Here is a 27,663-nt window from a genome sequence, read left to right on the forward strand (position 1 = left end):
CCTACGGCTCGTATAGGAAGGTAGGCTAGGTACTGTGTAAGTACCTATTCAGTAGTTTGTAGAATAAAGAACCTTCTCTCAGACCTACATGCAAAAAAGTATCTTGTTCTTGAGAGTTATGACCACTGGACAGACTGGCCTGAACACGCCTTTTTGGCCGTGAGACAACTGTGAATAAGAAACGTTCTCGGAGAAGTTCCGATGTTTTGTGTGAAAATATATTTTTAGACAATTAATTTAATTTTCCTTCGGGTCTATCCTTTAGACATGTGTAAGTAATGCGCGTAACATCACAAATGAGATATCACTCAAACGCGTAATGTTGCATTACGCATCACTCCGAGAAACCAAGCATTACTTCAAACATCACTCGAGCACATGACTGGCCGAAACGCGCGTAAACTCGTAAAGCATCAATATAGATTGACGCGCCGGTAGTCGGTACGAAAGGTCCGTTCAAGTACAATCCGCGTAATGTATAATGAGCAATGAGACGTAATGGTGTGATGTGTGATGTTTGTTTGCCATGCTATCATTACTTTGCTATCCCGCTTGCACCCGCACTCACTGCTCGCTCGCTCTCATTCCGCAATGCTTTCGGAACACTTCGGATCGGTCCGCTCGGCCGGTAGACATGTGTAAGTAATGCGCGTAACATCACAAATGAGATATCACTCAAACGCGTAATGTTGCATTACGCATCACTCCGAGAAACCAAGTAGACATGTGTAAGTAATGCGCGTAACATCACAAATGAGATATCACTCAAACGCGTAATGTTGCATTACGCATCACTCCGAGAAACCAAGCATTACTTCAAACATCACTCGAGCACATGACTGGCCGAAACGCGCGTAAACTCGTAAAGCATCAATATAGATTGACGCGCCGGTAGTCGGTACGAAAGGTCCGTTCAAGTACAATCCGCGTAATGTATAATGAGCAATGAGACGTAATGGTGTGATGTGTGATGTTTGTTTGCCATGCTATCATTACTTTGCTATCCCGCTTGCACCCGCACTCACTGCTCGCTCGCTCTCATTCCGCAATGCTTTCGGAACACTTCGGATCGGTCCGCTCGGCCGGTCGGTAGGAGTCGCATTTGAGTTATTGCAAATTTCATTAAATTGATACGATAACGGATTTTTGCACCTGCAATCGATTTAAAACTGTAATGCGTTACCATAGAGCTTACAATGTTTTTAGTATTTTACCTATAAGGATGCGGCTAAATGATAATTCGCTTGCGAGTTTGAATTTGACGAACAAAAACGTATTTACTGTTTATTATTGTTGTGAAATGTTTGGTTTGGTTGACTTTCGCGGCAAACTAAATTAAGCACGAGTGAAGTTTCTTATTTATCTTTAATTTAATAGGTACTGTAAACACTAGTGTTTACAGTACATTCTCGTATCAGTATCATATCATAATTTTATTGATATACCCAAATAAAAATACTACCTAGTGACTCTCGATGGCGTTATCTCATTAATTAACAGATATTTTCTTTTATTTTTTATCTATGATGCATATTTTACGACTATAAAAATAAAAACATTAACAAAAACGATCTATCACATGGCGGTGACAAAACGCAATGCGTAATAGATCGACGCGCCGATATGATACGCCCTAGAGTCCTAAGTGTCCTAACACTCGCTGCATAATGTAGTTAGTACTGTGATGACTGTGATGAGTGTGATGTTGCCATCACGCGCGCGCCCGCGCGCTGTATTCGTTCGGGTAAATGTTTCGTTTCGAGTGATAAGTGATGTGATATCTCAGTGTAACATTACGTTTTCGAAAAAGTGATGTGATATAGCATTACTTTTTGAAGCACTGTTTCGCGCATGTCTACCCAGCAGGCCTTACTGGTGCAGCCATGCTAGTCATCACTGTCTCCATGGGCCTGACGTCGCTACGAGTGGTACGGAGGCGCCTCTACAACTGGTTTTGGTACACGCATCAGCTCTACTTGCCATTTATGGTTCTGCTGATAGTTCATCCGTTAAGGTAGGCTTTTATATCAGATGAATGGTTATAATATTGCTAGCAAATCGTTATAAATTAATAGTACCTACGTTGCTGTCGAGGCTCTGAACGAGCTACTTGCTGGCCGAGGATTCTTTTTAAACGGACGACGTTGGGAGCAGAGAATAATAAGTACTGATCATCTGTTTGGCTGTTTAATGGACCTATGCCTTCTTTTGATATGACCAACTCAACTTTTCAAAAAGTTAGGAACTCGACAAATAAATGGAATTTGTATGCAACATTGCAGTCCCGAAATTGACTGCAAATGTTTATGACTTTTTAATTTTTGACTGACCTTAAACTATGCACTTCGCGACCTATTTTTAACCAGCAAAATCGAGTTTGCCGTCCATTTATGAGAAAATTTTATTAATTCATTTTTATTTCCACCAACTAGTATCATAAATTATAACAAACGACAACCATAATTAATATAATAGTATATTTTATTTATAGTATAATACAATAACCAAAATTACATGTCAATGTTAGTACTTATCTAAAGTGTTTATTTTTGAATTTTGAATTACGAAGCCGGTGGTCCCGGGTTCAAATCCTGGTAAGGGCATTTACTCGTGTGATGACCATGGATATTTGTTCCTCAGTCATGGGTGTTTTCTATGTATTTAAGTATTTATACATACTTATATATATCGTTGTCTCAGTACCCTCAACACAAGCCTTATTGAGCTTACTGTGAGGCTTAGTCAAATTGTGTAATAATGTCCTACAATATTTATTATTATTTATTTATTATATGGAGCGCAGCACTGCAGTGGTTAAGTAAATATGCACCATCCAACTTGCTTTCACGCATTGTTTAGGATGCTATGTGTGTTTTCTTATTTAGTGTTACGCAGTGTACAGTCAGCTGCAGAGATTACTGACCCCTTGAATATAAATTTGTTTGCAGGGGGTCAACTGTCTCTGCAGCTGACTGTACATTGATGGCTCTACCATGTGTTCTGGTGGACGCACCAGCTCTAAGTACTTGCCGTTTAATGTGTTGTGTGCATATTTTAAGGTCATCTTTTATAATAATGTAGAAGTACAAGCTTTTGCGTCGACATCAAATTGTTACGTGGTACCTGCCGCGGTAACTTTACCATGTGGTCCTTAGTACTTACAGTACTTATTTCTCACAAATAGTGACTAATAGATGTTTTATTCTTATAAAAATCTACAGGGGTTTATTGTTATTTTATATTGTTATTTTACGTGTCACTGATTCCAACGTTTTTAAGTTACACGTCAATCAATGCCTACTGTCGAATCATTCGAATTCGAACGTTCGTTAACGCTCGTTGTCAACTATGCGCCCAAGTATTAAATCCTCTTACGCAATGCCATGACCTTAATAAAGGCTTATTTCATAATTTTAACTGGAATCCATTGATGTGTTACAATAAATAGAGAGATCAAAAACTGGGTAACTACATAAGTAATTCCTAATAAATAAATTGATGCTTGACCTTATGCAATGTGTGTTAATTTTACTTTTAGGGTAAATAGGTACATAATACCTATCAATAGTGTAATATAAGGAAATATAGGTATAGGAAATTGCAGAATTGAAATAGGTCCAAAAAATATGAAAAAAATCGTGAAAGTAGAGCTTAAGAAAGACATTAAATGAAAACTATAGCGGACATGATCAGTTTAGCTGTTTTTGAGTTATCGCAAAAAGTTTTCCCTTCATAGTAAAAAGACTTATTTTAATTAGGTACTGATTATGCAAATTTGCCTATTTGTTTAACTCAGGTGAAAGGTACCGTTTCATCCCTTGGTTAACAATTTACTATACTTTAAGCTCCAGTTTAGCTTATTGTGACGGAAGAGTAACTACGGAACCCTACACTGAGCGTGGCCCGACATGCTCTTGGCCGGTTATTTTAATTTACTATATCGCACGTAATATTTACCGGAGGTACTATACAATACTTTAAAAGAGGACTTAATAGTACATTAAATTGTGCAACGAGGGGGGTAAGTGAAATTTTGGAAGCAAAATTACCTTCCCAACAGCCGCAGGCTGGAGGGAATGAAAGACCCGAGTTTGCAATATTCTTACCCCCAGAGTTACACAATGTTTTTCACCGCACTTACGAAGAAAAACTAATTTTTAAGCGGACTTATTCTTAAATACAAACAGTCATATTTTGACACGTTAGGCATCGAAGGCACAGACAGTTTTTTTGACAATCCATAACTACTACGGGAACAATATAGGCCTTGAATGAAATAAGATCTTTTTCGAGCAAGTGTGATGAAAAATATGTATCTATCTACATGTAAAATAAAAATAGGCGAAGATTAACTTGTGGCACATCATTCGATTCAGGTCTTTAAAAACTGTATGGTTTTATAAGAACTTAAAATATTTACGATAGTCGAAATAATTTAAATAAAATATGCGACTTAATTTAATGGTAACCTACTTGTTTTATATTCACTGAAGATATGAAGACATCTATTGTTCACACGTACGACGCACGTGGTCACACTTAGTCCTTATTGTAACATACATGTAGCTTTTTGATATATGTAGTATGTAGTGTTTCGATGCCGAAATAGGCAGCACTGTTAGTATAACATATTTACATTTCAGTAAATTATTTATTGAATGTTTCTCTGCAGCACTCAGTGTTAAGTTTGTTTGAACATTCTCAGTGAGATCACTTTTGTTTTCAGCGGCGTGCTGAAAAGAGAGTTACTGCCAGAAGAAAGACTGAATTACGACTATGAAACTAATAATACGTATAACTCCTCCGGGGATTCTCCTATTTTCGTACCTATACAGTCAACGGTGAGTGTTATTGAAAAATACCAATATTTACTTTGGAAGTCGCTTTAATTTTTAGTATAGTATTTTTTTGCATAGGTAGCTTGGGTACGGTGACAGCTGTCATCTCAATACATATTTATCTATTTACAATGGGTGACGATGCAATATTATGTTACTATCGACGTGATCTGATGATGGAGGTGACCATAGGAACTCTGTGATGAAGCAACAACATGAAAAACCAAAAACTTAGTATGTCGCGCCGCTCACGAAGGCAGCGGTGTATTAGTGATTTGCCTTAAATTATAAATAAATTAAAATCGGGGTTTTCAGGCGTAAGTCCATCGGGGTTAGCATTATTACTACAAAGTACTTAAAATTAGAATTAATATTATTTAAAAGTAAATAATACAATTAAAAATAATAATAATAATAACAAGATTAATTTAGCCTATGACCCATTACATAAGGGAGCTGTCTCATTAGGGGGCTATCCCCGTTTCTGAGACAACGCTCAAGAATCTATTGGTGCTGTCCCGTATCCGTTCGAGGTTGAAGCACACCTCTTTTGCATGATGGCATGGAATCCATCTATTCCGGCATCGGCAAACATCCCCGAGGCGCTACAGAAACGAGGCAACCCCATCAGAACCCTGTAAGCATTGTTAAATTGCACGCGTAGAGCGTTGTAAGCCTTTTGCGTATAGTTAACGCATAGGCTGCAGGTGTGAAATTATGCTTCTCACAATGCCGTTTATAGTGCTTTCAACTAATCAAATTATTAACTGCACCTAGTTCAATTCTTGTGATTGCAGTAAAACGGTCTTGGAACTATTTTGGTCAAATTAGTTACGGTTTTCAATAATAGCTCGTCCTATGGACTTTGGAGCAGCGTTCTTAGTGCCATTGCTTACCAAACGCTTTCTGTTACAGTCAATTTGCTCCGGAACTAAAGAACGCTTCTATTTAAATTTGGTACACATACGTAAGGCCCAAAGGCGGAGGTGTACCGTAATTTTTTTTCAATGGGACCACTTTTGGGTGGTAAAAGAAAAAAAATGATACATCTTTTCTTCGTCCAGATTACAACCAATGCTATTGGTTGATTCCCGCACGTCTACTCTCATCTCCGCCTCATTGGGAAGGTATCCTAAGAATCAGTAGAGTTAACACTTTAATGGCCTATAGAGGATTGTGCTCTTAAAGGAATAGGAATACCAGCGTTAGACATGGTGATGGTTCCTACCACGCCTCCCATTAAAATTATTCATCCGTGTCCTCGTATAGTTATTTTAAATGGCGAATCGATCAAAAATGCTATTAACTGTTGCATTTCGGCATTGGGCTTTATAATAGGCCCATATATATTATAATATATGTATGTTTGTACTGTACTATAATGCCATTTGACAATGTCCTTTCAGGCCCACAGCCCAAGTAAAGTTTGATTTAAAGAAAAAGGTGTTTGTTTTTTAATTTACAAATGACATCGCTCAACATTATGAAGCGCGTAAATAGTAAACCCTAGTAGCCGTACCGTAGTAGTAGTACCTATAACTTTACACTACCCTCGTACACGTAGAAATGTATTCTTGGTGCGTGCTAGACAAAATTAAGGTAATGGAAAGGGAAATGTTTCGAAACTTAGTCCCTAATAGCTTTTGTCTGGGACCTTCTTGGCCTAAATGTTCTTAGTTTCTGAACTAACTTGAACTTAAGCACCTAGATTACGCAGTTTCCGTTAATACAAAAGTTTAGTTGTAATTTAGTATTATTCGTTCAGATTATGCGTCAAAAGTACCTACCATTCTGTCTTACTATTTAGTATTTATTCCAACAAAAAACTTTATATTTAGAAATAAAACTGTTGCAGATATTTTGAACAAGAAATATTTATATTTGGAAGTGTTCGAGGGTGGTAGAGTAGATACTTTCGGCGCGTTGTTTCACCTGCTACTATTGAAGGCTGACTGTACTATTTTACTCTCATCTCCCGTCTTTGCGTTTACCTCGGATGTGTTCTCAGATTTGAGTAGGGCACTGAGGCCGCTCGGATACTTTTGCATTTGTTACACGGACTGCCCAAAACAGGAGTGTATTGTTTTCAACGTTCATCTTTTGGGCTCCTCTACACGTGGCCCAGCGTAGGCCAGTCTAAGGCCTAAGGGACGCAGCTATGCGGTGGAATGAGATAGCAATATCACCTACTCCCTCTAACGCATATTGGACTGGCCTGCGCTGGGCCATCGTGTAGAGCAGCCATTTAACATAAACACCGCTGTGCACGTCCCGTCCCGTCTACTAAGTTTAAACACTAGGATTTAAATAAATAATGATTTGTTATCAGTAATTAAGAAACTTTTTTTATATGAATCTTTTCTATTTTAATTTCAGACTTGGATTTGGATGGCCTTTCCTCTTTCGTGTTTTTTCCTTGATCTCCTGTGGCGGGTTTTGTCCAGAAACCGAGCGAGAGTGGACATTATACAGGTGAGTCATAAAACAATGTCTACAATCAATATTGTTTAAAAGAAGGACCGCGGATGTTAGGGCCACCTACGCGTTCCATGGTTAGCCCACTAAAGGGGCCAGTGGGCCAGTTCACCAGTTCACCGGAGGATATCGACCTGTCAGTTAAAAAGTGGCCCTTAGCGGGTTAGAGATGTGCCTGAAAGTAGATGGCTTCTTTCCGTATAGCCCGGATTGTATTTAAGAACATGAGCTGTATTATGAAAACTGTCGCTGAAAAATGCTACATCTTTTGGAGTTTTTACCCACATGATACGTATCATGATAATTTGTAAAACGCGCAGAAAAGAAATGAGTACCTAATTAGAAATCAGAAGGATCATTCTACTTTTCCCTGCAGGTTTTTCCGATTTCAAAGATTCTTGAAATTTTAATATTCGTAATGCGTTTTAACTTACACTAGCTACTAAAAAATTACATCGAAAATCTTGTTGGCCCCACTTCTTAAATCCATCCTAAGGACCAATCCTGCCAAACTTGCCAAAGCAAATCTATGGTTCACAAAACCCTTCTTTTATAAGGTTAAACGGCAACAATAAGGAAATCTCTAAATCGACTGGCTGTGAAACACTCGCTTTGCTCGTGTTTTATATAATATTGCTATTTGTCGGCGTAAAGCAGCATCAGAATACTTAATGCATAATATAAATTTATTACCTACCTCCAATACTTAATAGAAATATGTTTTTAAAAATCCACGGCGCAACATTACGGCACAATTTATCGAGCAATTAATATTCATAAATAATCGTACATAGTCTAAATGAAATTAGTAAATAAATGGTGCTGTTGCCGGCATTATTTTGATAAAGTGTATGAGCCGCCATGCCAGTTACACTGGGGGGCAATTAAAGCTTAATCCGCTGGAGGTAGACTAGACTTTGCTAACACGACGGGGTTTAGGTATGTCTAGTCAGTAATACAGTAGCAAATTAATTAAAAGTATTAAATTCGGGTCAATTTGTATTTAGTGACGCATTTTAACCGACTTCAAAAAGGGGGAGAAATTTGTTACCTCGGAACTCTGTCATTTCTGAACTCATATGTTTGAAGTCGGCACCAAGCCAAATAGTTACAATACTGGTCAATATGTCGGTAATAAATAAGTCTCATACTTTAATTGTACTTTTGGGCCTATGCATGTGGTCAGGCTCGATGTAACAAATAGCAGTATCTACAGGCTTCGTAACGTAACACCCAAAGCTAATAAAATACAAAAATAGTGAATAGCCCATCTACAATAATGATGAGGCATGCTGCATGCCTGCATGCCGCATGCAGTGTTCAGTGTTGTGTGGAGGTTGTGAATCTTCTATATTTAATTATTTACTAGCCTCTGATTCAGTATTATTCCTTACTAATATTGTGAGATTTACTACGTTTCACGGTTACCGTTTCATAAAATTATCTCGCCTGAAAAGAATTATTAACTTCGACCATCGCAATATTTGTCTGATTATGGCGACTGCCAAAAATATTCATAGATTCATACAAATACCAATACAGACCAATAATTCTCTTTGTTCCTAATAGCCCCATGACACGGAACCTACAAACTACTTGGTGAATATACAGGAGCGGCATTCAAATTATGTTTTTTTTACTGATTTCATATGCATATGATTCAATTCTCTGTTTCGCACTTCAACCAGCAAATAAGCGCGAGTTAAAAGCACTAGAATCCCACAACAGAACACACGCTCCGAAGTTAAAGCTCAAGCGGGCTTGCTTGACGCCGACCGCCATAATTACTAGTTCATGTTTAATTTAAACAATGTTATATACATGTCAAATCATTATCAGATATTGAAAGTGTGAATGCAGCTTCAGGCAGTTATCCCGCCATCAGTCGCAAACGTTCCGCGATTTGGTCCACTAACCGATTAAACTTTGCATAATCCCCAACTACGTAGATCTCAATACATTGTATGGCTTCTGGATCGTGATATTAAATTGAAATCGCATTAATATTGGATTTTAAAAGTTATGAAAATGAATTAGTCGTGTGACTTTCGATCAACAAAAGCGCTTATGGGGTAAAGTGCTATTTTCCCAGTAGTGTAAGGAAACAGTGGTAACAATGAAACTGGAAGTGCATTTAATTCTATTACGCTCTTTGTGTTTGTAGAGTAGCTTAAATAAATTAAGAATAATTTCCCACCACTTTACTGCTATTTAGGTACGATATTGGAAACAATAAAATGAAGTTTTTTTATATATACCTACCGTCATAAATTTAGTTATTATAAGCATTTATTAAAATTAAGATTAAGTGGATGTACCCGAAATGGTTTCTTACTTTACTAAAGAAAACTAAATTATGATACATGTGTACTACGCTCTGTTCTAATGTCTGAGATAATATTGGTCAGGAATACAGACGCCGGTATGGTATGTGGATAAATATTAATGCTTCGTAGAACAGGAAGCCGCTTTGAAAATATTGACGGAAATTAAACCTAAATTATTACAATTTTGTCCCAATAAGTGGGGGTAGGTGATGCGAAAGGTTGCAATTCCTTTTCTTTTTGGGACAACAGTGAATCGCTCTAAGCATTATAGTCATAAGTCATATGTAAAGATATGCAAATTATTAATATATGAAACTTAGCGTTTCGTTTATTGATTTTGATTTAATAGCCTGACGCTTCTGTTCGGTTTTTTGACCAGTTTCGAGTAGGTCCTAGGCAATGAGGAAAAGTCTGCGCTGCGGTATTAGGTACCTAAAATACGTGCGTCAGAGATAGATAAATTGTTAGGTACCCGTTAGGTACTAAATAATAACTAAACCAATACCGCAACTATGTTGTAGGTTGATATTTTGCTAGTGAGGTGTACAGTCATATTCAAATTCAATTCAGGTAAATGAGAGTCAAGTTTAATATCCTACCTAGACAGTAATTAGATCAAGCTTGGACTCTGACTCAGAAAGAAGAAGGTAAGCTGTTAGTGGCGGAGAGAAAAATCTGGCGGAAGATTACGGGACCGATCAGAGGTGAAGATTGGAGGCGCAGGAAGAATAGGGAGCTAGAGTTGATGGCAGTGTCCAATATTAAGTATATACTCGTAATTGTCGAGATTAAAGCAACACTACTTCGCTGGCTTGGTCACCTGGAGATAATGGGAGAGGATCAAGCTGTGAGAAGAGCGTATGAGGGGCACCCGGGTGGAAAACGTCCGTCCGGGCGTCCCAGATACCGCTGGAGTGACGAAGTCCTAAAAGTCCTGTCCGCCCTCGGAGTAACCAACTGGCGTGAAGTGGAGCAGAATAGGGCAGTGCCTCAGCTTCAGATTCTTTTTGGATCTCTAAGCCAGTAAAGTGAAGTAGTGTCACCAATATTAAATTTGGGGAACAGAAAAGACAAATGAAGGTCTTAATAGGTATTACACTAAATCCGACTATAACTAAACTATAAATAAGACAAAATCTAAACTAAGCTTCAATATCTACCAAACTATGCGAACCTACACGTTAGGAGCTTAATCTGCGTATGAGTCATCTATTTGAACAGTTGTTAAGAATATCGGACATATTTTTCAGGTAGCGCACATGGCAGGGCGCACGCTCAGCCTGACCCTGGGTTACGATAACTTCAGCTGCCGCGCGGGTCAGTACGTCCTGCTGCAGTGTCCGGACATCTCCCGCCTCGAATGGCACCCGTTTACTGTTGTTAAAGTAAGTACTGAGTAGCCAAACACTTCTGTTCTCTGTAGTCATCTGTTTGCTCTTTGCTCGGATTTAGCGATATGTGGTTAATGCCTACTTTAATTGTATATTTCCTAGGGATTCCTAGCACTGATAACCACCTACAAACTTAGATTATATAGGAGTTCCGTACGCGAATAAAAAAATCTTTAATTTTTTTATTCTGATTTAACTCTTCTGATTTTTAACGCTTAATCCGGCAACGTGCAAAAAAATAATTTATTTATATCACGTAACCTGGACCCAAAACGTGAAACGAATTTTAATCGAGTGTTATTCATTTTAATATCACATATGTATGATGTACAAATTCTTAAATATTTTAAACTTATTGGGGATCAAATGTTTATTTTACAGTACATATGGGGCTACTTTATAGCACTAGTGCGAGAAGTAGCATATTACGTTACTGTGTCGAACATTTAAAGGGCCATATGTACTGTAAAACGTTGTACGATACATGTGCGAATAGGTAATTCGCAACTCGTGTCGATTTAAAACAGTCCCTTCGGTCGTGTTTTAATTTATCGCCACTCGTTTCGAATTTCCTATTTTTCGCACTTGTATCGTAATGTACTATTATGTTACAGGTTCCTACATCTAGTCAGAGAAATTTTATTGTTTGGATTAGAGTAAAGGGCGATTGGACTGAGGCGTTAGAGAGGCTACTGTTGCAGAACGGACCAAACAATCTCAGGTGAATTTGTGTTATCGCAACTACGTATGTGCATATTTATTTTATACCTAGGTATCACTTTATACACAACAGTACGTTTAGTGACATAATAAAAAATAATACTACCGTACAGAAAGAAAACTTCCTACAAAACCGAAGTTTGACAGCAATTCAAGGACGAATCATGCTGTCCCTTTCTAATGTATGGCACTATCCCTTTAGGCTATTTAGGGTTGTCAAAATTCAAGTGATTATCTTAGTTGTGGTTGTGGTTTCCCCCCACTGTGCAGTGCACCTTGAGAAAATAACACAAATATGTTATGTTATGTTTCCTTGGATATTAGTATCACCTAATTCTAGCTTTAGTGTTAGTAGTGTGTCCTAGCTTATTTCGTAGCATCAAGTTGAGTGAAGACCTTTTAGCATAATTTTCTGTTCCTTTAACAGGGTTATTTTTGAGCAGTAAGCCATATATGAATATGTCATTATAGATCAGCAAACACATAAAAAAGTGGTACTTTTTTAAAAGTTTTTTTGACATTTTTATCCATCAAAAATAAAAAAAGTCAATGTATTCGTTTGTTTCGATTTGTGCAATAGTATGACTATGGATACACTAGGAAGGGATGCTAGAATCTTAGCCAATTAGGACATCGCAAACGCCTTGTTTGTTATGTTTTAATGTGAGTCCACTTGCTTATCAAGTGCATCTGTGACCAACGCTAAGGAAAATCAGTATGAGCTAGCGCACTCCTTAAATGTGCAATAGGTAGTACCTCACATTACTCCGACGTGCGAGCGGGACGTCCCTTAATACGCGTATAGCGTTGTCTCGCTCAACTTCGGAGCGACGTCTGAACCGGACCTTAGGGTGACTAAGCACGTGTAGAATGTTCGGATTTCAAAAAGCGGCTACAAATTGAAAAATATAATAAAATGTATAACACATTTTCACTAACATTTTTTTGGGAACTTTTCGCAACTTATATTACCGTATGGCTCACTGCTCAAAAATAACCCTGTATATTAATTTGTGGATAATGATTTATCTTAAATAAATAAAATGGAGCTTAAACTCCTACCTTACTACTCGTACCTTCTAAAGTTATATATAGTTTCGGTAAGCCGTTTCCGTCTGTAGAATAAGGCGACAAAAAACTGTAGGCGCGAAGGGTTAATTGAATTTTGTTTATTCTTTTTGTTTATTCTTTTGTAAGGTAAGGTGGGGAAAGTTGAAAACAGGAATAAGGTAAAAAGTCATCCGTGATTCTGAATCACGTGTAATATTTTTAGTGCTGGCATCATTGTTACAACTGCCATTTAGTTGGGGCCCGTAGATCAGTGGTCAATTCTCACTTGAAGAGCGAAATCATGTGCTACGGCCGAATTTTGCCAATGGTGGTATTATCGTTATTTACTAGACGATTTTCAATCTTACCCCATGGTCTGTTCTGTAACTTCTATCATAAAAGTTACGAATAATAACTGAGATTTTTAAATTTGATTTCGTTTATTAAATCTAAATGAGGTTGTTGTTCATCATTTATAACACGTTTTCGTCGTTACCCAGAACGAAAACATGGTATAAGATGTATGTAGTTTTTCATATCAAAAAATACCTTAATGTCAACTGCATTATTCTGGCGGGGTAAGAGTAAAATACATGTTTAGCAAAAAAAATCTCCTTTATTTAAGGATGATTTAGACAACAAACAATGTTGAGTTTTTAATGTTTGAATTCGAATACCTATCTATTGCCCATCATCAATAACGTACAGTAAGTATATCCATATGTACACGGTTTTAGAAACTATATCGATTTTAACCAGTCACTATTCCAACTTCCTCTAGTTTTTTTAATCACAAGGTTTTTTTACCCGTTAGCGGAGTATATGAAAAAGGAAAGTCAATTATTTGCTCTAACCCCTAATGTACAATTGTCCAATACAAACCTTTATACTTTGTTTTATGGTAATTCCAATACAACACTACTCATTTCATTAATAATAAACCATTCTATCTTGACCCACCTTACCTTAACCGTATTGTTGACTCAATTATTATTTTTAGTATAACATTTTAGCGCTTTGTAAATTTTACGGTGTGTTAATATAGATTATAGGGCATTGCCTTAATTAAGTATCGTAAATTTAAGATTTTATTTGTTCAACATAGGGTACCTAAGTTACAAGATGTTAAATAAATATTTCAGTATCACTAATGTCGTGCCTCTCATACAAAATTGGTATTTCTGAAGTCAAACCCTACAAAGTTTCATTCTGACCTGGGCCGTTCAACTCACACTCGTATGATTGCAGTATCCTAGTGGACGGCCCGTTCTCGTCGCCCATGGAGGCGGCGCGGCGGCGGCGCGTGGCGGTGTGCGTGGCGGCGGGCGTCGGCGTCACTCCCTTCGTGGCGCTGCTGCACCACATGCTGCTGTAAGAACTGTTCTATATTTTATAAAGATATCGTACCAGAGATACAGGCGTGGTTTATATTTTGCGACATTACCTATTACATTACGTACAGTCGCGATCAGATATATCGGAGCGGCCGAGGTGCTCAAAAATATCTGAACAACGCCTCGACAATAGAGTGCGTGTTCAGATATTTGTGAGCGCCTTGGCCGCTCCGATATATCTGATGGCGACTGTACCATTGAAATGAAATGAAAAATCTTCATTTCAGGCAACAGGCCCATAGATATATCTTAAAACTCGCATACATATTATAGAAAATAATTATAATGTCTTAAAATTAAAAGCTACAAAACACGTTACATGTATTGGTATATATAGGTAGTTAGTCTCCCCTATCCTGTTGTTTCTCATTTTATATTTAATGATTGGGTGAGCACACATTTTTATCAACATTAATAAAATAATAAAGTAGATCTACTTTATTACTAACAAAACATAAAATATAAGGCACAATATGGTCCCGACTCAGCATGGTGCTGGAGATTTATCTGCGCCTGATTCGAGCCGAGCGTTTTTTTTTACAATTATGATGATACTGGTACCTATCAGTTTGTTACGTGTTGTTTTTTTCTTTTATTTTGCCCGAATAAATATTTTCTATTATTTATTCTATTCTATTCTACATACCTATTTTCCAGTCTAAGTCGGTGCCACATTGTCTCTTCTCTATCCAATTTTCGTTGTTTCAGGAATCCAAGAAGTCGCTTACCCGGACGAATTCACTTATTATGGATAGTACGACACGAAAAAGAACTGACATGGGTCACAGAGCTCGCCACCAAAACCCTCATGGAACTCAGAAATGCCAACAAACCTGACCGGCTGCATTTACAACTCTACGTTACGAGTACAGTCCAAAACGCACCAAATCTTAATACAAATAAAGATCAAATTTCAACACACGTTGTACTGCTCGACGAAAAAAGCTCTCTAACTCGTGTAGTTACAAATGACAAAGCGACTCTTCTCACTCCGAATATAAAGAGACGAGATTATTTACATAATGATACGAAAGGAGTAAGTGAAGATTATAGTATAGCAAAAGAGTTTCCCCATTTGGCGTGCAGGGTGAGGCGAGGCAGGCCTCATTGGGATCAACTGTTTGATTCTTGGGTGCATCTATACCCAGAGTAAGTTCCAACTTAAGAAGTTAAGAATACTCTCTATTACGTAAAATACTAATTGAAAATTTCGTTAATTGTTAGGACACTGATGGCCCTCTGATTCAACTCAATATATTTTTTCGTCGTTTAAACTTATTCAATATTTATTACGACTTCAAATGTTTATTATAAAACCCTGACGAAACAAAATGAATGTTCCTCCGGTATGACAAAATAATACTTATGTTGTATTTGTTTACAGGGATCACCTAAACTTATATTGCTGTGGACCAAAGAAATTAGTAAAATTGTTAAGAAACAAATGTAAACAGAACTCAAGAGGCAAAACAAAATTTACATTCGTACACGAAGGTTTCTCTTGATAAGTATTGTGCTTACATTTGTATTGAAATGCTATTAAAATTGTTTAATGAAAGCAGTTTCCCTTTTTTCTACTAACCACAAAACCAAGCCAATATTAAACTTTTCTAATTGAGTACTTATGGAGCAGTTATTCTTGACCTTCATGAGCTTTCGCCGAGTTATACAGTTAACTGCCTAGTGCATTAAACTTAGTAAAAGTCAAATTAAAACTTATACTAACTAAAATTGCAAGACAATTTGTATTCAAATCGATTTGATTTCAATCTACAAGTTAAAAGACTTTCAAGATGTTTGGTTCACTTTTAGAGCTGAGCGATGATTTCTTTGCTTATAATTTGAAATATTTGTTTCTTGTTGGATTATGGCCTGACGATGCTTGGGCCAAAACGCACCCATCTCTGTACAAAATTTACGAAAATATTACGCATGTACTGTCAATTATTTTCTTGATTACTAGTGGCATCGGGACCTATCAAATAAAAGATGATGTAGTTCTGCTCATGACCAATTTGGACAAGTGCCTGGTAGCATATAATTTTGTCGCAAAAGTGGGTATTTTCGTTTGGAAACGCAGGCAAGTTGAGATTCTCATTTCGGAGATTGTCAATTCAGGCGATCAGTTAACTGAAGAGCGTAAAAAGATGATGTTGATGATCATCACAGTCGTAACTGGATTGAGTACATCTATAGTAGGTGCGTTTAGTGCTTTAGCTTTGTATCACAACGAATTGTCTGTAGAGGCTTGGATGCCTTTCGATCCGATGGAAAGCAAGATGAATTTGTTGACGGCATCTCAACTGTTGGCCATTACCTTTGTGGTACCAGTGATTTGGCGAGCTATAGCAATGCAAGGTATAGTCTGTAGCTTGATAATGTACTTGTGTGACCAGCTGGTGGAATTGCAAGAAAGGATCAGGTCGCTGGAATTCACTTCTATGACTGAAAGGGCTGTGAGAGAAGAATTTAAAAATATTGTGAAAAAACATGTTCGGTTGATGGGGTAAGTTGTTTAGTTTAGTTACTGTAGTTTAGAATCATGATAAAATATAACAAACTTATATGAATGCAAAATTTCACAGGTACACTCAAGATATGAATAAAATTTTCGAAGAGTATTTCTTGATCCAGAACTTAGCGGTCACTTTAGAATTGTGTCTCAATGCTCTGATGGCCACAATGGTAGGTACCTGCCATGATAGTGATAGACACCTAAATCAAATATTGGTTGATAGGAAAGGAAGAGATTACATCAGCAGTGTAATATTGACAGCGCAGCGTCAACGGGGTCGTCTTATAAATACGAGGCAGGCAAACCTTCTATTTCGGTCCATATAAAAAAAAGAATACTCCTCTGAAAATATATTTCTTTCTATAATTGTTTCAGATAGGATTCGAGCAAAAAACTCTGTTGGCTACTTTCTTTGCCTTTTTGTGTGTTGCTCTGATGAACGCTTACATTTACTGTTATTTGGGTAATGAGATGATTATTCAGGTTGGTACTTTGTTTGGTTGTTAAATGCTATTCACCTGCACAAAGCCTGCATCTGTGTTTTTATTATAGAGTGGAAATCTTGCATTGGCGGCATACGAATCTTCGTGGATATCATGGCCATTGGACCTGCAGAAAGATTTGGTAATCCTCCTGAGAGTAGCCCAGAAACCGCTGTATTTAAGTGCTGGAGGCATGGTCGCCATGTCTATACAGACTTACAGTCAGGTAAGGCATAACCGCGATCGTGTAAATAACGCGATTGGATTGGAATCATTTTCTCTCTGGCCGCAGATTCTCCTTAATATACACAAGCCGAAAAAAACAATTGCAAATATTATAAGAAGTCTATAAGTAACCTCATCCAATTATCACCACCCTTGTGGTCATAATTTGGGTTTGCAAACTGTTTTACAAGAAATGGTATTATTTTATCGTTTTCAGACGCTGTACAACGGGTACTCCATTTTCGCCGTATTAAACGACGTTGTCGCTTAAGCGAATAAATACTTCTAAAATGTAGTTGCACTTATAAATAAATGTATGTAGATCAGTGCCTGTGGTAAGGTTCACATTAAAAAATATAAAATAGTATCAATATAACTACATGATTCTCATCTTGGCTCTTCTCAAGTTGCATTCGAAAATTCTAAATCGAGGGCTGAGAGCAGGGGGATGACACTTGCAATATAGTTAAAGTTAGTAAAGATGATAGCGATTTCTGTTGATTGAAGTTGAAGTGTTAATTAATTCCAGAGACCCTACTTTTGCGTAAAGTTGACTTCTAATTATGTTAACTACATCACTAGATGTCACTACACATGGATATAATTTTAAGGCATGAATACAACACCAAGAAGGTTGTATATACCTCGTTTGTCAAGACCTTTCTTTATTTATAATATGCCTAGCAACTGTTGTTTGCTGTCAATCAAAAATAAATAAACGTCGTAAACAGATTTCAAGAGCTTATTTGTTCTCTATTAATTTAAAAGTTGTAGCTGAGTAAAAATGGAGCAAGCATAAACTCCAGTAGATTCAAATAGGGAAATTAGACTCTTTTACAAAACCTGGAGGTTCCAAATTTTAATAGTCCTCAAGGTAATGCCGATGCCGGGAGGCTCGAAGGTAAGAAGATGATACAATCTGCAAAGATTTGTGCGATTTGATTACACGAAAGAAATCTTAGGCAAACTAGAACGCATCTACGAGTATGGTATGAGATACGTGCGTAGACAAGACATACGACCTTTGCCTGAAATTCATCAGCTACAAGAATGACCCGAATCACGACATCATTACCCATGTGTCAATTTTAAAGAATATCTGGAGCCAACTGCTTACAGAGATACAGAGCTGGACGAAATTACCCCAGTCTCCTAATGTGCAAGATCCTAGACACTACCTCCGGAATATCTTGAATTCAAATCCAGTTAGCTGTCAATGTCAAAGAAGGCACGCTCAGTTGAGAACCTGGCAAGTCAGTTATGCGAACTCAAAGTCAGACTGAGATACATAAGTCACAGAAGATGAGGCTAATGCAGCTTTGTGCACAAAGATGAACAAGGCTAAAAAGAAGAACAATTCCAACGAGATTAGGAACTGCAAGTACTTTACACCTAATACTCTACTACTATCTTGTATACCAAATTGAAAGCAATAAACATATCTACTTACGTTACTATTAGGTTTTTTTTTAATTTTCATTTCATCCTTTTAAATTTTTCTCTACATAGTATTAGGTCTACTTGGGAGGTTTACAAGTAATTTTTTTGTTCGATTTCTAGTAACCAATGTTCTTACAAGAAACCAAACAAAAAAATACTTCTAAACCGACCAACTAGACCTAATATTATGTAGAACGAAAGTATACGCACGGATGCAAATGTAGTTGTGCACGCAAACATACATACTTATGTTGGGGATGAAATCAGAGATAGCGCTTTCAAATGAGTTTCCCTAAAATGCTTCGAGAGGGCTCTCTTTACCTATATACTTACTTTACTCTGGCTGAGAGGTCAAACCCGATAAATCAACATTTAAAGGCATTAAAACACGGTTTATGAAACGAATGAAATGAGTTTCATAAAAGGATTACACGAGTATTTTAATGTCTAATTATGTACAGTTTCATACACTGTTCTATTCCCATTTTAAATGTGTCCATACCTACGTTATGTGTGGCAGAAGCGATGGCGTTCGTCCGGAGCCGGTCGCGTCCGCGAGGAGCCGACCGGCTTGCGGGGCTCAAACGTGAAATGCGCGCCGACTCCGTCCACCCCTTCGGTGGGAATCGTACTTAATGCCCTGTTGGTACGATTTACAACGGACGAGTAGGTACTTAACATTGAAATATGGTATTTTGGAATGTTAGTGCTATTTCTTTAGTGCAGTACGAGTTATCACAATCTCAGGTCTTCCAGTTATAATCTTCTTATGAGCAATCATAAACATGCAGGGTCAGCAGGAACGATCAGTTAATGAGCTTTGATCAATTTTAATTGACTTTACTGCTGTAGCCAAGCCAGTAGCTAGTATACCTTTAGTTCTAAATTTACTGCACTTCAATGCTTCTTAGGCCACCAAACAAAGGAAAATTGGGGGAAATAATTCGTGTATAAGCGAATTTTGGCACAGTTGTAGATAAAGGTGCCTGAAACATAATGAAAGTACTGATGGATGGGGGTTGGGCTAACGGGTAGAGGGGAAGGTCCCTTTTATTAGTAAATAACTCTTAAACGGTGGACTATAGTAAAAAATGTTCTGATACATAAGTAATCTGCATAATGTGGCGTACTGGAAGAGAGGCCTGCTCAGCAGTGTGAGCAGTTGGTGATAAAAGGCTGATATGATCATGATGATGATAAATCTGTATAAAATTGTTTCCAATAAAAAAGATTATGTACAATTTTTCGCTATTTTATTTTACTTTACTAACTTTGTTTATGTACTGTTGGTATATCTTATAAAATAAAATAATCTACTGAATTTACCTCGTATGTGTTAGCTATATACAACACTCCTAAGTAAATAACAACTAGTAACGCAACGATAACGCAACATTGATTAAGCATCCGTACGGCGTGAAATTCGGCCTAGGTAATGTCAGGACATTGCAAGAACATACATATATAGCAGGGTCATTCGGAAGAGCCTTGCACTACCGTTTTACTTGTTCCGACATTCGGGTTGGAAATGGTATCCTTTAATTCAAACTAATTGTAATATAATTGCGCATTAGGGTATTAGATCTTCATCACAACTTGTTTTTCATACTTAGAGCAAGTTTTCACTTGTAGGTACCTACGTCGTCGTAAATTCTCATACATGCTTATCTTCATGTAGTTTTTTCATATTAGCATTAAGTTATTTCACGCTCGTATTAATTTTAAATGCCTAAATTATCGTTTTTATTTATTATTTTATTGACTGATCAACGATTGACTCTAGTCTCATTGGTGGAAAGCGACAACAGAGCCTAAGATGTAGCCACTGATTCATTCAATTGGTTTTTATGAGCTTACGCGCGCGTTACTTTTCCCTACGTTTTATACGAGGTTACACGTTCGCGTATGTTCGTATAAAACGCTAGTCTGAAACTGCCCTATGTGAATAGGCGCAATAGGTGACGATAGTTTATAACATGTTTTTTTTTAAATATTATTAATTGTTATTTTTAAATGAGAAGACTTGTTTTGTTTAGTTTTTAAGTTAATGTTGTGTGCCCTTACAGGGTGTCACGGTCTGACTTGTATTTTTATTGTATAACATCTTGATTTACTATGAACATGACTTTACAACGAATAAATGATATGATATGATAGGTTTCGGTCATATTAGTTTGCATCAGTCCAAATTGAAACAAGTGACTTTCAAAAATATTTTTTTGCTACACACTTTTATTGCCGACTATACTTTCTGTCCTTTTAATGTCTATCAAGTATTTCTCGAGATAAGTGAGAATCTCTCAAAAGCACAATCGCGTTTCTGTCAAGTGGATGATGCCATGTGTAAATTTAACGTTCCCTTGCTTTCCGACTCGCACTTGCCCGAATTTATCAATTGGGTGATTGCAGTATTAGATTGTAAAAATGTTCGACATCTTGCGCATTCAGCAGCAGTTTGCGGAGCGGCGCACACGCAGCATGGCGCACGATTTGAACGGCAAAGTCGCGCTTGTGACGGGCGCCGCTAACGGCGTGGGCGCGGGGATGGTGAGGCTGCTGCTGGCTGAAGGAGCGAAGGTAGGTAGTGTGAGGAGACCATTGCTAATGGGGTCCTCGGATTACAAGGCCTATCCAGACATCTGATTGACCTTCCACACTGCAAAATTTAATCAACAATTTTAAAGTGGTGAAAGTTGAGCGCTCGAAAATGAAAAACCATCAACCAACCAAACCTCAAACCATTTGACATTTTTGCACCCGCTCCTCCTGATTTACTGATTTGATCGGACAAAATCTTAAAATCAAATCAAGTGGGATCGGCGAGCTGAATTCATGATGGTGTCCACACTAACATAAATACTTAGTAGTTCGCCCCGAACTGAGAACTCGCGATTCGCCAAAAATTATATAGAGCGATTGAATTTGTTGCACCTACTTAGTCGGAACCGGATCGGAAACCATGCGTGCGCAAAGGGCCATGAAGGTTTACATAAAACTTATTATCTAGGACAAGTCTGTGTTTATTGCAAGGTCTATGGAGCCCTTAACTGATAGATTTTAGTCACCATAGAGATTAAATTAAATTGTATCTGAGCAAAGAGAATTTGAAATTGAGATGGATTGTCAAAGTAAACTTTGTAGCCACAGTAAATTTACTGCCATCTTTCGACATATGATTAAAACTTTTGAACGATAAAGATAAGATAAAAATATTTTATTATTCAAGTAGGCATATTACAATGCGCTTATGAACGTCAAATAAAGCTACATTGGCTCTTAAGATTTAAATCCCCTCTCAATTGGAGGAGGGTATTCCAATATAGACCGCCAAGAAACTAGGCGGGACACATCTTTTCAAAACATTACATCTTATAGTTAACACGCATTAAATAAGAAAAAAATACAATTTAGATTACTATAGAAACCATGCAATTACATACAGAACGCTATTTGATTTTGATCCTTATTCTTTCACTGATATGTGTTAAATTTGATAAATATCAAAAAGTGGCGCCTTCTACTAGAGCATAGGCCAAAAGTGACAATACACCTCAAATTGTCAAATGCCAAATATCTACATTAGCATTTCCCAAACTATGGGTCACGACCCATTGGAGGGCCGCGAGCAAATATTGAGTGAGCCCTGAAAAATAAGACGACGTTCCGACCGATCGAGCTATCTGAGCGTTATCAAACTTTATGCCCCCTTTTTAAGGCAGCCAAGAGGTGGGTCCCGAATTCAATAGTTTTTGTTAGATGGGTCGGAGCCTCGGAGCCCAGGGACCAACTTTGGGAACCACTGACCTACATTATAGGATGTTCCAACTTTGTACTTAATTTTTATCTTTCTATTTAAAGTGGTTTTAAAAACAATATTATAAATCTGTAAACCCAGCTAAAAGTGCTCGGTTTACACATTTATAATATTATTTTGATACCAAACTCGACCTTACTTTCTTGCAAATAAAATCACCAGAATAGCAAAGAACCCCCATAAATAGCTTTTTAGCCGTCTTGGCTCCATAACCCCTTGAACGAGCCTGTTCATAATATAATGAAAAACATATAATGCCCTCAACTACACGATACCCAATTTTATTTAAATTGGAAGTTTTTGCGTAACAACACTATCCTCTGATAGCTTAATTAAAAAACACGAAATGCCGGACGTGAGCGTGACCCTAGCCAGTCGTGTGTTCGATTTATCAGTAAATAGTTAATTTAAATACAAGATTGGGCGAAAGAAAACAAACAATATGGTTTAAGATAAACACATTCTCAAAACAAATTCGCATTCATAATAGTAGTTTATGTGACCGCGACATAATAAAAGGCATTAAAATACACGAGTGTTTTAATGCTTAATTACTTATGTACAGTTACATACACTATTTTATCTACACACATATACACTACACACTTTTTATGATAAATTCACTAACTCAAATTACAGGGTATCGTTGCTCTCTTGGCGGAACTCGCGGATATGTGGTGGCGTCACCGAAATATTTTTATTAAAACTTTCTTCACGCATGTCACGCATTCGTAGTTTTTTTTAATTCAGAGACAAACTAGAGTCGGGGGCCTATTTCTGTATCATTCGATACAAACTAATATGCGAGATATGTCAAAATTGTATGCAATTGACATTTCATTTCGAACAAAAAGGCATCTCGACTGATATTAGAATAGAGGTCAAATGGAATTGCTTTTTTTTACAGGGATGTTCCAAATTTGAAATCATAACCAAATCGATTTTGATGTAGTTATGAAGCAATTTATCGTAATGTGTAACAAAACAGTTTATCATAATGTTGGCCATTATTTACGGATTTTGAAGGCATCATAGAGGGTTTATGATATGACATGATATGATATGTGTGTAGATAAAAATATAAAGTAGGTCTCACTAATACACAACCCACACAGCATCTTACTCGTACCTACTTGTAATAATGCCATATGGACTGCGATTGATAATCAGAATGAGGCTGATTCTAGGTTTAAATACTTTAAATGCCGCGTCGAAATATTTATTATCTTTCGCATTACTGTAGATAGCGTCATTGTGAAGTTGTTTCACGTTTTTTTACTAAGGTTAAAATTGGTTGAAAAACCAATAAAAATATAGTTGCGGAAAATTGAAGTAGGTATGCGGTCGCATTTTAAATCCAATAGGATTATATAGATAGACTTGACCTGCAAGGCTCGGCTGACCTGCTCAGTTTCATTGGTGGATAGGGAGACTTTCCATAACGTATCTATGCTATTATGAATTTCACTACTTACGAGTATTAAGCGATATACCGCCTGCGGGGAGTAACCGCATCGCATGCTGTATGTCGACTGAGTTATCGACCAATGAAACTGATCTTTGAGTTAGGTAATTCTTAGGTACCTAATGAAATAATAAATAAAATAAATACGTTATATACTTAAAAATTAGCAAAATTTTCGCATTTATTATCGGTTGGTTATTTCCTAAGCGCATTTTACCATGACTTGTATTTTTTTATTTGTCAAATGGGCTAATATGTATGGCAGGATTTTATCTTAGGGGTAATTCACCTTACAGCATGATGACTTACTTTCTAAGGCTCAAGTTACATAACAATACCTTGTATTTTGCTAAATGTAATCTCATTTAAAATTGAATAATACTTCGCAGCACGTCGCCATTCTGGACATCGATGAGACCAGGGGAACTGCGTTCCAAAACGAGTTAAACGCTGAATATGGCGCCCATAAGAGCAAGTTCTACCAGTGCGACGTCACGAACGACGATCAGCTGTTCGCAGCGTTCCAGTCCGTCGTAGCGGGCCACGGGGGCCTCGACCTGGTAGTCAACAATGCTGGTATCATGAACGATGGCCCGCACGTGTATAAGAAAGAAATTTCGATTAACGTGGTAAGTCGCTCGTTGTGGGTAAACCAAAGCATGTTCCACTACGGAGGCTCATTTAGTTAAAATGTAATCCCACTAAAAATATTTAATGTAAAATTGTCGGCAAAGACTCACTAGCTTTTACTGTAAAAAAGTTATCGGATCTCAGCAAAAGCCAAGCCCCTAAACCCTGGCTTTACTAACCGAAAGAGGTACACATTGGTTTAAAAATATGGCTTGGCCATAGATTTATTAGGGGATGGAGGGTTAAAGTTTTTCTGATCTTTGTATAGCCCTATAAATCAATTCATAGCAAATATTAGCATTCTAGGACATCGAAGTGTTCTAGGTTCACTAGTTCTATATACAGAACTGCACCCTCTTTTATATTGTCTGCTAGTTACCATTACTAAAATATATATATAATATATACTCCTATATCCACTTCCAGACTGCTCTGATCACGAGCACCTTGAAAGCCCTAGAGCTGATGCGCACAGACGAAGGCGGTAAAGGAGGCACCGTCATAAACATAGCTTCTGTCGCCGGCCTTTGCCAGTTTTCCGTCATGCCCATCTACTGGGCCACCAAGGCGGCCGTTATCCAGTTCAGCAACTGTATCGGTGTATGTATTTTGTTTACGTATCTGTACTATGTAAGTAACTGTAAAGGTTACATTATGCTGTCGATCCGGTCCCTCTTAGACAGGCCGAGGGTGCGCGGTGCACAGGCGTAGGGACTCGCGTCCCGCACTTATGTGACGAAACCATACACTTTTAAGGAACAACGGAATGAGCAAGTAGGTGAGTAAGATATAGAATTCCAGATGCTGAATGCTGATGCTGCATTTAGAAAAGCCTTTTGCAACTCTTCCAACGAAGTCACGATAGTCAGAAGCGAGACCAGTGAGAGACATTCTCATCTCATCTATTTTGCTTTCCCTTTATCTACTCTTTTTCGTTTGTGATTTTCTTGGTCCATCTTATTTTTCCATTATCCGATAATACTCTTAAGACTGCCAAGACTAGTTTTATATGTATTTTTGACACCTACATAATAACAATTTCAGAAAGAGGACTACTACGAGAAGACTGGCGTCCGCGTCCTGGCGATTTGTTTTGGAGCCACCGACACCAGTCTCATCAGCGGTCAGAAGCTGGGTTCACTCGACAAGAACATGGCTGGCGAAAACATCTCTAGCTTCATTTACGAATCCCATGTACAACGGTACGTACCTTAAGCACTATATTTACCGCAGCACTAAGTGGCGGCCAAGCTCAGATGACAATGGTTGATAGAATACACCAATCCAAACTTAAATAATGTGTGTGTGTGTGTGTGCTTTTGGTAGCGTCTGTCATCCATATACATTTCAATGTAGGATTGTCAACATGGCTAGGCCCCCAGGTACCTTTCACTCGTAATACTACCTGCACTACTGTTGCGAGTGCCGCTCCATAAGGCCGCGCAAGTGCAAAAAAGATACCAATGATTTACGACTTGACTGGCCACTTAGTTTTCGATAAGTATATATAGCGCAATCGGAATATAACAAACCTCGAAATTTCTGGAACAGTCCTGAAATTTGGTAGGTGAGTAAATCAAAGGCCCCTTTTTCATGTCCACGCCATTTGGGGACCTCGAGGAATCGCAGCCATCCTGGAGAAATCTGTATTTTACTCTAAATCTACGTTATCTAGGAAAACATACAACATTAAAGCTTATTAAATTCTACACAAAAAAGTCCTAGACATCATTGCGAAAAAATACATCTTGTTATAGAAAATACTTGCTGAATCTAGGTTTAGTGCTTATTTATACACTTCCAAGGGACATTCTCTTAATAGGAAACCCGGAAGAATATGAATTCGACTTTTGTCTAAACATTTGTACATGATCTATCCCAATCACACACACACACACATTTTACTCGACTGCGACTTCACCAGAAAGTAGGGTTATGGGTTTAAGTACTGATGATTCAGAACACCGTGTAGCTTAGGATACAGGCCGGATTTTTTAAACTGGCATATCGGTAGATTCTCTTGCCCTTCACAAACTGCGTACACTTGTTTTATTAAAGAAAAATCAGTACAGCCGCCTTGAGAGGACGCCGAATATTAAATAATATTTTTTCTTCTAGCGCCTAACAGTGTCAACTAGTGGTATGGCTATAGTCCCGCACAGTATGTACATTTGTTTTAGCGAAACCATTTACTTTATGTCCTCACTAATTGGCCCTCGTATCGTATGATATGACGCTTACTGAAAGCGGCACCGTTTATTGAATTTGCCCATCTGTTTACAGGATGGAATCAGCAGCCCAGAGTGTGATCGATGCGTACAAGAAAGGCTCTAGTGGAAGCACCTGGATTGCTACTCGGGACCTCCCCGCGATGGACATTACTGACAACGTTAATAGGGCCTATGAGATCTTGGGCGAACATATTTGACCGCATGTACAGCGAGCTGCAAAATTGTATGAACATATTATGAATGGAATTCATTCATAAAGTTAGGCAACTAAATTAAGTGTGGATTATAATTATAAATCCTATTTAGTCAAATTAAGTATCAAAATCGTGAAGGCTGAAAGTGACACACGGAGGTTACAGTTAATTATGTAAATAAATAGTTTTAGTTATTCGGTAAATTACATTAATTATTTAATTTTAAGATGTTTCAGCATTATATTGCCCTCTAATTGTTTTTATCATTTGCGTGTAAAACGAAGGTGTTCTTTGGTAACTAAAAAAACTGTACCTAATACCAAAGAGAATTTGAAATAGAGGTAAATTGTCAAAGAAAACATTGTAGCCGATGTAAATTTACTGGCATCTATCGAAACATGATTAAAACTTTTAGAACGCCATTTGACTTTGATCTTTATCCTTTCACTGATATGTATTTAAAATGAAATAA

General features: G+C 37.6%; 3 protein-coding genes across 4 annotated transcripts; all 3 read left to right on the plus strand.

Moving 5' to 3' along the window:
* Positions 1-267: 267 nt before the first annotated feature.
* On the plus strand, positions 268-15,753 carry LOC133520986 (NADPH oxidase 1-like). Its single transcript, XM_061855706.1, has 9 exons — positions 268-271; positions 1,864-2,014; positions 4,727-4,841; positions 7,215-7,310; positions 10,891-11,025; positions 11,646-11,752; positions 14,050-14,172; positions 14,904-15,344; positions 15,580-15,753. Exons 1-9 carry the CDS (start codon positions 268-270, stop codon positions 15,698-15,700), a joined length of 1,293 nt encoding a protein of 430 aa, XP_061711690.1. The 3' UTR covers positions 15,701-15,753.
* Positions 15,754-15,804: 51 nt separating this feature from the next.
* On the plus strand, positions 15,805-18,871 carry LOC133521195 (odorant receptor 30a-like). The gene is made up of 5 exons (XM_061856027.1): positions 15,805-16,701; positions 16,781-16,880; positions 17,086-17,193; positions 17,263-17,418; positions 17,635-18,871. The coding sequence occupies exons 1-5, from the start codon at positions 15,989-15,991 to the stop codon at positions 17,686-17,688; spliced, it is 1,131 nt and encodes a 376-aa protein (XP_061712011.1). The 5' UTR covers positions 15,805-15,988; the 3' UTR covers positions 17,689-18,871.
* A 557-nt stretch (positions 18,872-19,428) lies between these two features.
* On the plus strand, positions 19,429-27,613 carry LOC133521198 (15-hydroxyprostaglandin dehydrogenase [NAD(+)]-like). 2 transcript variants are annotated; one of them, XM_061856031.1, is made up of 6 exons: positions 19,429-19,523; positions 21,306-21,434; positions 24,526-24,765; positions 25,193-25,366; positions 25,811-25,968; positions 27,050-27,613. In XM_061856031.1, exons 2-6 carry the CDS (start codon positions 21,336-21,338, stop codon positions 27,192-27,194), a joined length of 816 nt encoding a protein of 271 aa, XP_061712015.1. In that variant the 5' UTR covers positions 19,429-19,523; positions 21,306-21,335; the 3' UTR covers positions 27,195-27,613. The 2 variants fall into 2 exon arrangements, with proteins under 2 accessions (XP_061712015.1, XP_061712016.1); XM_061856032.1 differs by having other exon boundaries at positions 21,309-21,434.
* The last annotated feature ends 50 nt before the right edge of the window (positions 27,614-27,663 follow it).

This window comes from Cydia pomonella, chromosome 9 (assembly GCF_033807575.1).
Source record: "Cydia pomonella isolate Wapato2018A chromosome 9, ilCydPomo1, whole genome shotgun sequence".
In the NCBI taxonomy this organism is placed as follows: domain Eukaryota; kingdom Metazoa; phylum Arthropoda; class Insecta; order Lepidoptera; family Tortricidae; genus Cydia; species Cydia pomonella.

Excerpts from the sequence above, each read along its gene's own strand:
- LOC133520986 (XM_061855706.1), top strand. Across the intron at positions 4,842-7,214 it reads TCGTACCTATACAGTCAACG|ACTTGGATTTGGATGGCCTT; the intron begins GTGAGTGTTATT and ends TTTTAATTTCAG. Across the intron at positions 7,311-10,890 it reads CGAGAGTGGACATTATACAG|GTAGCGCACATGGCAGGGCG; the intron begins GTGAGTCATAAA and ends CATATTTTTCAG.
- LOC133521195 (XM_061856027.1), top strand. The coding sequence starts at position 15,989 with ATGTTTGGTTCACTTTTAGAGCTGAGCGATGATTTCTTTGCTTATAAT. Across the intron at positions 16,881-17,085 it reads ATGCTCTGATGGCCACAATG|ATAGGATTCGAGCAAAAAAC; the intron begins GTAGGTACCTGC and ends TAATTGTTTCAG. Across the intron at positions 17,419-17,634 it reads CTATACAGACTTACAGTCAG|ACGCTGTACAACGGGTACTC; the intron begins GTAAGGCATAAC and ends TATCGTTTTCAG.
- LOC133521198 (XM_061856031.1), top strand. The coding sequence starts at position 21,336 with ATGGCGCACGATTTGAACGGCAAAGTCGCGCTTGTGACGGGCGCCGCT. Across the intron at positions 21,435-24,525 it reads TGCTGGCTGAAGGAGCGAAG|CACGTCGCCATTCTGGACAT; the intron begins GTAGGTAGTGTG and ends AATACTTCGCAG. Across the intron at positions 24,766-25,192 it reads AAGAAATTTCGATTAACGTG|ACTGCTCTGATCACGAGCAC; the intron begins GTAAGTCGCTCG and ends ATCCACTTCCAG.